This window comes from Euprymna scolopes, chromosome 6, assembly GCF_053919585.1.
Source record: "Euprymna scolopes isolate OS-2025 chromosome 6, ASM5391958v1, whole genome shotgun sequence".
NCBI classification, from domain to species: Eukaryota; Metazoa; Mollusca; class Cephalopoda; order Sepiida; family Sepiolidae; genus Euprymna; species Euprymna scolopes.
The window spans coordinates 137696089-137708116 of NC_136487.1; the positions used below are offsets into that span (position 1 = coordinate 137696089).

At 33.5% G+C, this 12028-nt stretch overlaps 1 protein-coding gene across 1 annotated transcript in view; it reads left to right on the plus strand.

Annotated features, from left to right (window-relative positions):
• Positions 1–3919: 3919 nt before the first annotated feature.
• Positions 3920–12028, plus strand: part of LOC145277984 (uncharacterized) — a 148295-nt gene continuing 140186 nt past the window's right edge. The window contains exon 1 of the mRNA XM_080130125.1: positions 3920–4129. Within this exon, the coding sequence (XP_079986251.1) occupies positions 4123–4129 (7 nt within the window). The 5' untranslated portion in view covers positions 3920–4122. The remainder of the gene's footprint in view (positions 4130–12028) is intronic.

Below are 12028 nucleotides of genomic sequence, written 5' to 3' on the forward strand. Positions count from 1 at the left end.
TATACCTGCTTCCTCTATGTTTCGGGAATCTTCTTCATTGCCACGAACCGCTGACAATCTTCAGCCAGTTTCTGAAGCGTTAAATCAGGTTCTAATTCCAATTTATTTAGAGCACGACGTCTTTTATCGGCGTATTTTGTGGCTATCAAACCTTGTGTGAATATTAAGCATTTGAAATGGTCCGCCGTTAATGACGACAATTCAAAATCGTCACAGTGCTTAATAACTATAGACGCAAATGTATAGTCTTGACTCTCCTTACGTGGACGATTCATGCATTTCCATCTTTTATGAAAAAGGCTTTTTTTTGGACAGTATAACTCCATTAATAGTTTGACTGCCGCGTCCAACGACGATTCGTTGGTTTTTCTTGGTAAAATATAGTCCACGAATTTATTATGTTCGGATGTACCTAACTTCCGTAGCAACAAACGAACTTTCTTTTGATCCGTCCATGCACTGCAATCAATTTGAAAAAAGTCTTCAAATCTTCTGAAATATGCCTCAAACGTTAGGTCTTCCTCAGGAGCATAGTGAAATGTATCAATATCTTACCAGATCGCATTTTTGGGGAAAAGCCGTGCTGGTTTCTTCTCCGCTGTCCTTATTCACTAAAACTTGCGTTATCAAATCCCCCTTTTTTTTATCTGACTGGTTTTGTTGCTCTAAATGTAATTTTTTCAATTCCAATATTTGTTCATGCATTTATTTTCTTTCGCTTTCCTTTTTTGTCCTTGAAGAATTTCATTAAATCTAACTGCTTTTCCAATATTTCTTCGTTAATTTCTTTCTTTTCTCTACCTCGTTTTTCTTCGAGATATTTTATTAAATTTAACTGTTTCTCTTCGTTTTGTTTCTGTATCGACAATTGTTTCTCTTCGTTTTGTTTCTGTATTGCCAACTGTTTCTCTTCGTTTCGTTTCTGTATTGACAATTTCTCTTCTCTGAACCTTTTTTCAAGTTCTAATTGTTGACTTTGTTGGAATTTCACCATTTCCAAAATTTGTTTTGCAAAATCGTCCATTTTTTGACGGTGTGGAATTAATGACAAAATGAATTTTTTTCAGAAACAACACAATTCGTTGATGTACTTTTCCTATAGTACCAACTCTATAGAAAAAAAACCTTTACAAAATTCGTACATGGTTATTTAACGAATATTTCTTTCATATATTTATTTCCTCGTGTGGCATTTTTTTCTGAGAAAATAATTCGGCTTTTGCATTTATACAGAAATCAGTAGTTTTCGTTTGTCATTTTTCAATTTTCGTAACGTGTAGGTACTGGGTTCAATTTCTTGTTGATCCTACACGCTTCCCCTCCTCTTTTTTTCTTTAAAAAGAAAAAGTTACTTATCTGTGAAAGAGAGTTTATAGCATTTATTTAATATTGGCTATTCTTTTTTTTAATTTTTTCTCGTTAACACTTTAGTTGTCGTGCTTAGCGAAATCGTTTTTCTTCTTCTTCGACGTGCAGTCCCATCGACCAGTGAAAATTTATTTTAATCGGATTAAAATCCGATGTCTTTTTAAATTTGTGCGAATACTCGCTTTAGCCAATAAAATAAGATATATCATTTACTTTTGCAAGAGTTTTTTCCCTTTTCTAAAGCTAATGCTTTTTAACCATAAGACGTATTAGCAAGACATGCTTTTTAGAACGACAAAGTTTTTTTTGTATTTACTAAAAAGTTGGTCTCGTTAATTCATTAATAACAATTCTCCACGCAATTCGTCTTATGAGTTCTGTTTCAGCTCCTAGTTTACGTTTTAGTAGCTTTTTGAACAGCAAGATAAGGCTTTTTGATGACGTCTTTGTAAAATCCTTTTTTTCCGCAACAATTGTGGTCCTTTTTTAGAAGTGTTCTTTATTCGGTATTTGTGGATTTTTACGCTCAGATGTTGTTTTTTTTCAACGTAGGCAAGTAGTTTTCCCCGTTTTTCACCGAACTTTTGAAAAATAAATGCTTTTGAAGTTTCGAATTTCCCTCTAGTATAGGAAAAATTATTTCCAATATCCGCGTGTGTTCTTTTTTCTTGAATCCTTTTGGTCGGCAAATGCTGTCTTCCGATGGCTGTTTTTATTTTTAGAGTAAATTCGTTGCCCGAATGTTCGTCATTCAGTTGTTGTTAGCAATTATTGTAGATTGATCCGGGAAATTCTTGAATCGTCCTCGTCAGCCAGTTGTTGTAGACCCGTGCTAGAGGTGACAAATGAAAGAAACCACAAGTAGTGTAAAGTGTATAAAATATATGTATTTATCATAAAGAATACAGGAGTCACTAAAGTGATATGAAAGGAACGTGCTCGTAGCATGCGATTAAACATGGTATGAATGTCTCCATTTAGTCTCTGAAACCAGTGGTATTCATAAGACTGGTTGATTCCACTTAGTTCTCAAATAGGGGTGAATTATACCCCACAACACTTTCCATTAATATATTTTCATACCTTATTATATGTTGCCGTAAGACCAGGACACACCCTGAGTTATCACAAAATACAACATCGGGTCTAATCACTAAACGATCACGATAGTGTTATAAATGGTTGCCATGAAACCAGGATTATTCTTCGCATAGGAATAAGCACGACCCTGAGAATAAAATCCACGGACACACCTAAAAAATCAACCAAAGAAAATAACCACTAGACGAATCAAAATCAATGGTTTAAAAAACACAACAAATTTAATTCTAGCCATGAAAATATATTTCAGGCAGAAAAAAGACATTATAGACGATCCAAAAAATTAAGGTCTACGGTTTCAAAGAAAAAAAAAATCCTTTCAAGGTTCCACGTGAAAGAAAAAAAAAATGGCAGACCAATACACACGCGCACAAAACAAAACAAACAAAAAATGACCCCAGAACGTTCACGAACCTGTATAAAAAAAAAGAAAATAAAAAAAAAGTTGCATTTACTGTATAAATACACAGGAAATACAGGGGGAAACAGACAAACTATATAAGCCTCAACTTTGATATAAGAGATGTATACCCGAAAGAAATCAATCAGCGAATGATGTTCAAAGCAATGTAATAGATAATAGAGAACCACACTTGTCGGGTGATAAGGGTCATCATGGGAGAAAAACTTGCAATCAGCGTGCAATTCTCGAAGACAAAGTAGAAGAGGGAGAAAATACAAAGAGGAAAAAGTAAGGTTGTTCCGCGAAACTACTTCCGACAACCAATCCGCGGAACTACTTCTTTGTCGTCTGCTATTTCAAATATAATCCAAACTGACTGGTGGCGCTGCGCGTACAGTCGATAGTATTTGCGCGACAAGCACACGTGCCTTGACCTAGGTATTTAAATAAACACTGAAATAACGCATGAGAGTGATACTATTCAAAAGAAGCATACCTTTATAAACACACACGCACAAACGCAGAGAGAGAATGAGAGGGAGAGGGAGAGGGAGAGGGAGAGGGAGAGGGAGAGAGAAAGAAAAGATACGTGTGTCTGAGAGAAAAAGAGAAAGTGGGGAGGGCGAAAAAGAGAGATAGTAAGCATGTGTGAGAGAGAGAAACAATGTGTGTGTGAGTGAGTGAGTGAGTAAGAGAGAGAGAGAGAGAGAGCGTGTGTATATGAAAGAGAAGGAGAGAGAAACAGTGTGTGTTTGTGTGTGTGTGGAGTGTGTGTGTGAGAGAGAGAGAGAGAGAGAGAGAGAGAGAGAGAGAGAGAGAGAGAGAGAGAGAGAGAGAGAGAGAGAGGGAGCGTGTTTATATGAAAAAGAAGGAGAGAGAAAGAGAGTGTGTGTGTATTTTGATCTCTCTCTGCCTCTCTCTTTCGCAAACGCACACACACTTGTGAGAGAGAAAGAGCGAGAGAATAAAAAGAGAGGGAGAGAGAAAGAAAGAAAGAGAGGAAAAGAGGAACAGAGGAAAAGAGAAAGGGAGAGGGAGGTTTTAAATAGCATGCACACGGTCAGATACGCAAAATCAATGCGGTTATATACGGACGATATTTTTACCGCGAAACACAGAGAAACACGCTCGCAGATTTGATACACGGAGAAAAGCGAACACAGATTTCGAATTGTTAATCAATTTAAAGAAACAAGTTAACATATTTTGTTGAGTGTATATTTGTTTTAATATCCAATCGAAGAATAACCATGTTTGGTAAGTGAACCTTTTCTTCTCTTGTTTCTTAAAAAGAAATGATTAAAAAAATAATAACAATATCTGTTCGATACAGGGTTTGATCTAGGATCTAATCGTTAGCACATGTCTCTCTATCGTGGGGTAGCATTCTTCTGGGAATTACAATTTCCTTTCGAGGTTGGGGTACTGTGGAGGATTATATCTATCGATTTTCACTTGGTGCGCCTTTAATCGCAACCTACCGGAACAAAAACTACCCGTCCCTATTAAAAGAACTGGATTCCCACCTAAAATGGTAATGTTTGTCTAAATATTGACTTTGTAAAATCAGGTAATTAGAGGAATATGAGGAACAATTAAATATAATCAACATGAAGCAAGCACACACACACACACACACACACACACACACACACACACACACACACACACACACACACATATTTACATATATATATATTTACACATATATATATAGATATTTACATATCTATATATATAAAAGTGAACGTGTCTGTGTATGTGTCTGTGTGTCCGTGTGTGTACATTTCTATACGCAATAACTCTGTCAATTTTTAGTCTATAGACTCGAAATTTGATATACAGGCTACTGAGATTTGGGAAAATTGATGTGATCGGTTTTCGGCCAGAAATTTGGCGATTAAGGGGTCAAAGTTCAACGATTTGACCTTTGAGAACTCTACCAAACTCATCCGACAATTTTGGGTCAAAACACTTGAAATTTTAGATATAGGTTCCTTGGACATGGATCTAACTTAATAGCTTGATTTGAGCTCGAAACAATAAATATTAAGGGGTCCTAATAGGGGTCAAAGTTTAAAAAATTGACCGCTTGTTTTTTTTGCTCAACATACACCTCCAAATACCCGGGAACGCCGGGCACCCATGCTAGTATATATATATATATATATATATATATATATATATATATATATATATATATATATATATATATATATATATATTTACATATATACATGCATATATATACATATATATGTACACACACATTATACATATATATATACATATATATATATATATATATATATATATATATATATATATACACTAGCAGGGAGACCCGACCTTGTCCGGGATTGAATGCATATCAACGAATGTTGCATACTTCCAATACTTTTATTGTCATCGAAATCGTTGAAACCGCACATTTTTCAATTAAATCGATTGATTGCCTGCTCTAGTCGAGAACCCACGTCGGTGCATCGGGAAGAAGCTTCACATGCCCCCTGCAGTGATTTAGCCGACAATACATTGCACTGTGGTAAACCTACTGTTTATTTTATTAAATTATTTTATGTAATAGATGGAATTAAAGTTTAACATGCAAAAATCAAGTATCATCGTTCAGTTGTGCTCTAAACAGAAACATTCATTTCAAATGCCCTTTTATTTTATCAAAGAACCTACTGTGGATTTTATTCGCCGGGTCATTCTGCTTGTGCGGTGATAAACTTCTCAAATGCTCTCGTGATATTAGTCTGTATAAGGGTGTTAACTGCGATTAAAATCGGATTGTTTCTTCTTTATTCTAATTATTTCGATTATAGATTTTCGATACTTATTGGCGGCATTTTTATACAAACCTATTTTAACAGCACTCCTAGATACATAAAGTATATTTATGTGTACTTTTAAAAAAATCGGTCCAACCGTTTCACAGTTCATAGGGAACGAACGTATACACATACACACACACGCACACATACGGATAAAGTACCTTTTACACACACATTATTTAAAAAAAAGTGGTATTTAAAACTCATAAGGTCAGTCATGTTATCTCTAAATATATATATATATATATATATATATATATATATATATATATATATATATATATATATATATATAATTTTTTGTGTGGGGGTACCAAATTGCTAAAGGGAAAATTATTCCCAGCTCGCATTTAGGTAAAATGTGCTTTCGTAAATAATTGAATTCATTCAAAACGTATCGCTAAAATCAAAACAAACAACATTTATATATATATATATATATATATATATATATATATATATATATATATATATATATATATATATATATATATATATACATAATCACATTGAGCTTCTTATATAAGGATTGATATATGATAAGAAAATATATTTCTACAGAAATATATATATATATATATATATATATATATATATATATATATATATATATATAACAAATTCCACAGCCAAACAACGTCGCAGCCCACAAGAGCCATGACAGTCAAAGAACCGGAAGTCCAAGACTCGAGTTTCACCCTCATTTGGGCTCATCAGTTAGACACATCCGAACTATATATTAGCAAGCCGCCCGACATTGCCCGGTCGTAAAATACGCTTAAAGATGATATTTTGATTAATACAGATATCGTATTTAGTATTATATTAGATTTGACCCAAATATATATTAAGGATTTAAAAAGTTAAAAAAAAAAAAATATGACCCGTGCACCACCACCGAGAATCTAAACCAAAACGTTTAGCTTACTATTTACATTAATGTTAATGCTTGAGCTATAAAGACATGTTTGGCGCAAGGCTAAAAATTAAAACATGAACCAATAGCTATTACATTACTCATACATATATAAAGTTCGCGTGGGTTCGAATACCTTATGTATGGAGTTTCATGTTCGTAGACGAAAAACTGACAGAGGAGTTTGGTAGTCAAAATTTTTTAAACAAATATATATACGCATACAAAAATATATTTAGAAATAGGTTTGTGTTTACAAGTATAAATCATGTAGAACATCTGCATGAATAACACGTGGTAGTTTACTGAAGATGATCACCCGGTAAGAAAACCGAAAAAGCTAATAGGGGATTAATTAAAATGAATATTTGAAAGAATATGCAAATTAGCTAGATCTTTTGCAAATGATTGCAATTCCACGACCCATATATAATAACAAATTTTAGATAAATAGAAAAAAGGGTTTTTAATATGAATACCAATATACAAAAAATCCAAATTTAAAAGAATATATATATATATATATATATATATATATATATATATATGCACACACGTTTGTGCGTGTTCAATGTTGCAAATCTATTTTCGACAGCATGTTATATGTGAGACTGCTTTTTTTTATGGAACTCGTTCCAGACAAGACATGAAACCACTTGATGTAAGGATTCGAAAAATATTACTTCAAGGTCAAAGATAAACAACGGAAAGTGTTAAATGGATATATTCCGATCAAGAAAACAGCAATTCTTCCCACTTTGTCAGAAACATTGCTTATTAATTGTGATGAGTAAAAGACAAAATAAGGGAAGCGAGTGTTACAAGATATATAAACAAACGATATATAAACAAACGAGTACGACAAAGTAACAAATTAGACTCTTACATGGTTTGAATCTGTGTCGCGAAAGGGAGGGATACCTGATATGGACATCATTTTGAAACACTTTACCGATGAGACGTATGTCCAGAGGAAGCCGAAATTGTACAAATAACAAGTGTCATTTTTCACTTTATGGCATTCTTTGTTTATATTCAGCCCCGAGGACTTAATAAATAGTTTACTTAATAAAAATGCTTACGTAAACAAGAGTATCAACAAAAATAAGCAGTTTAACACACACACACACACACACACACACACACACACACACACACACACAAGTGTGCGCGCACATGCGCATGATTATATTATTCTCTTTCTTTACATATGCATTGTGCACTACAAACTCATGCTTTCTCTGATTTAAAAATATAAACAACGTTATGTAGAGGATGACCTAACCTGTTGTTTATGTATTTACATATTTATCCCCCCCCCCAATTAACACGACAAAATAAACAACAAATAAAAACATATACATAATTAGAAAATTGCTATAGAGCTTTAAATAAATAAAATCACAATTCACCAGACCTTACCCCTCCACTATATAAAACACTAAGCAAAAAGACAACAATTTAATAGAAACAATAAATATACAAACACAGAAATAAATAACATATTCAATTACACTTTATTTTTTCCTCTCACAGATAAAAAAAACAAAAACAAAACAAGAACACCTTTAATAACCACAATATAAAATAACAACTCCTGAAGATTACGTTTCGGAAATTTCATATAAGAATTAATAATTTGAATTATTTAGATTATTTTAACTACTGTATTTAACTTGGATGTTATTCTCAAAACGTTTCGACCGATGAATTCTCCGGCCTTCTTTTAGTGTATCTTGTCGAACTCGGGAATATTTCTGTCACACTCGGGAATCTGTACGTAATTTCGAACGAACCCACTATTAAATACACAAGGATAGTTTGCTCTGGTTTCGTCAGCCATGACCTGGTAGAAGCCTTAGGTCAGTTTTAATTGTATTCTGTGTATTAAGGCTTGAACCTTCAAACTTACTGCGGATTGAACCTTCAACTTCTAGAAGACTCACTTAGAACTTATATCCGTTATGCAACAGACTAGCATTGATGATTTAAGCTGCAATCCCCATGAAATTATCAACATACTTAGCGCTTATATCCATTGCGCAACAGTCATTTCGAACTGATTATTACAATCCTGAATGTAGACGATGCATGGGAAGAAATGGTCGTATCATTAAAAACAAGCTCATCTCAGATGAGCCCTGAGTAAGATTAAATCTTGGCAGTATAGGGAGATGGAAATCTACGAAAATATTTGCCAGAGCCGAAACACCATCTATCTGCCTGTACATAATGTTATTAAAACTGAATTCAACCGACATGGTGGCGAATTCCATAAATTCCACAAAAATATTCTCAGGAATAGGGGGAGTTGGGAGATGACTGCGATAAAGGGCATCGGCACATATATCAATAGTTTCTGGGAGTGGAACGCAGGTAAATAGGCTTTCAATATCAAAAGAACACATAAATTTGTCAGTCTGATTATAATTCTGCATAAAATAAGCAAAAGATAAAGAATCTTTAATGCAGAAAGAACTATACTCTTCCAAAACTGGTTCTAAAATATTAGTAAGCCATTTGGCTACTTTATGTTGGGCGGAACCTATCATGGATAATATCGGTCTTAAAGGTACCCCACTCTTATGAGTTTTAGGTAAACCATAGAGACGGGGATGTAATGGACCAGTCGGTCTGATTAAATCAGAAATGGAGGAAGAAAGAGCTCCACTCTTCACACGTTTAACCAGACGTCTTTGGTGTTTCGATAGGTTCTCCCCTGGGACCAGCTCTGGCAAATATTTTCGTAGGTTTCCACGAAAAGGGTCTTATATCTGGCTTTCAAAAACCAGATATTTATTTTCGTTATGTTGACGACACTTTTTGTCTGTTCAACAATGAAACGGAAGCGGATACCTTTTTTTGCATCCCTTAATAATATTCACCCAGTTCTAAAATTTACTATAGAGAAGGAAAGTAATTCTTCCCTTCCTTTTCTAGATGTACTGGTGTGTAAAATATCTTCCGTTTTCTTGACTTCCATCTACCGTAAACCTACATTCACTGGTCTTAACACACGTTGGGGCTCTTTTTGCCTCACTAAACAAAAATATAATCTTATCAACACTCTTATCCATATAGCTTGTATGATATGTTCAGAGACCAAATTAAATGATGAAGTTAAATTTATTACCAAGACTCTTTGCAATAATGGGTTTCCATTGCAAATGGTGGAATCTACAATTAGAAATAAAGTTTCTAATTTCAATAAAATTAAACAGGCATCTGTCGACAAATGCCCTATCTACCTACCTTGGCTAGGTAATATTAGTGAAAGATTTGCCAAGCAAATTTCTTCTGTCGTACAACAATGTTACTTTGCATCAAACACCCGTGTTGTTTTTTCTTGTAAACCCATTTTGTCTTCAATTTATAAAGACGTTCTCCCCCACCCACCATAACAATTCTATTATTTATTTATTTAAATGTAGCTGCGGTGTGCGCTACGTCGGGTGAACGTCTCAAAGATTAGATAATAGGGTAGAACAACATGTTCCATCCAAAATTCGAAATGGAAACTACCTATCTTTGGACGTTTTGAACAATACCCATGGCTCATCTACAGGAGAGCATATAATAAATAATCGTATTTGCACTTCGAATTTTAGTGCGGACTTTTTTCCATCCTTAGAAAGTCGCACTCTCTTTACCATCTCAAAATTCTAGAAACTATATATATTAAGACTCTGAGACCTTCTCTTTGCAAACAAAAAGAGAATCTCTTAGGGCTTAATCTAGTTTCTATTTAATAATTAATCCCCCCCTTTTATACATATATTCCCCCTACTTTTTCATCTCCGATTCATTGTTCCCCCCCTTTTCTTTTTAAAACGTAATTAAGCTCGATTTTCGCTTTGTTGAGCGAGCTTCGAAACCGGTCAGCTGACGCATTCATTTTTATTTTTTAATTTCACAATCTAAAATAAAAAATGTTTTCGAAAAGTTTAAATTTGGTCTTTACATAGCCAAAATAAAATTTTGTACCCCGCAATATATATATATATATATATATATATATATATATATATATATATATATATATATATATATATATAAGAGCAAATGCCCCTTTTTTGGTTCATTTTAATTCAGTCTAAGGTTCTCAAAAATCAGAGCCCCCCCCCTACCTGGGACTAACACTTGATATCGATACGATATACATAGATATTTAAATATTCCATTAAAGTTCTCATTTCCCTGTCAAACTGCTTACTAAGGACTAATACTTGATTCTTTCATTAGACATAAATATTCAAATATTCAATTAAAGTTATCCTAACACTAAAAAAGTTGAGAACATTATTTCCCTCTCCTCAGTTGGTCATTTAATTATGTTATATCTTTCTTGTGGTCTCTTGGTTTTACTGGATTTCAGGACAAGAATTCCTCCTGTCTGGTAGAGGATCCATTTACGTGCTGTCACTTGAGGTAAGATCACTTGGAGAAGGTGCACCTCGTAAAAGCCAGTGTGGATTAACCATACCGAGGAGGTCTTATTTGGGCTGCGAATACCATGTTATTTGGAATATTTAGTCAGGGTTTACTTGTAGTGAAAAGCATCCTCATGCATGCCAAGTTGAACGGGCAAATCCCTGTTACGAGAAACCTTAAAACCTTCAAGAATAGTGTTTAGTAGGTATTCAAGTTCTCTTGTGTTTGTATGTATGTTTGTATGTTCAGCTTAAAATAGAAAAAACAAACTACAAAACAAACATCCACAAAGTCGGTATATTCTTGATCGATGTTGCCCTGCATAAATAATATCTAAAAATTTAGAAAAAATATTCATTATCTGGGAATCAACTTGAACCAGGTTTCGTGAAGGAGGGTCGATTTATTATTATTATTATTATTATTATTATTATTATTATTATTATTATTACTTAGGGAACCTGTGGAAAAAACCAACAGGGGACTAATTCATATGTAATATATTGATGTTGGCATTCTGCAGATGTTCAGCGTAAATGGAGACGCTCTGATATTATTGTAGCTCTTTTTCTAAAAATGCAAAAGTATTTATCTAAGCTAGTAGGGACGCCTAACGTATCCCCGTCATAAACTACGTTTAAATATGATATTTTAATTCTTGCAGATTTCGTATATATGATAGAGTTAACGTTCTATCGATTTTTATATAACGTAAAATTGTGATTAAAATATATATATATATATATATATATATATATATATATATATATATATATATCCATAATATGACTTGGGTACATCAGCTTGAATCGAAATCGAAACCAAAATTTATGATTATATATATAACTTGAGTTGCTTCAGCTATAATCGAAACCAAAACTTATGAAAAATTTTTGGAAAAATTATTTATAAAAAATAAATAGATGACTTAAGTGCCATCAGCTATAATCGAAACCTAAATCAAAACTT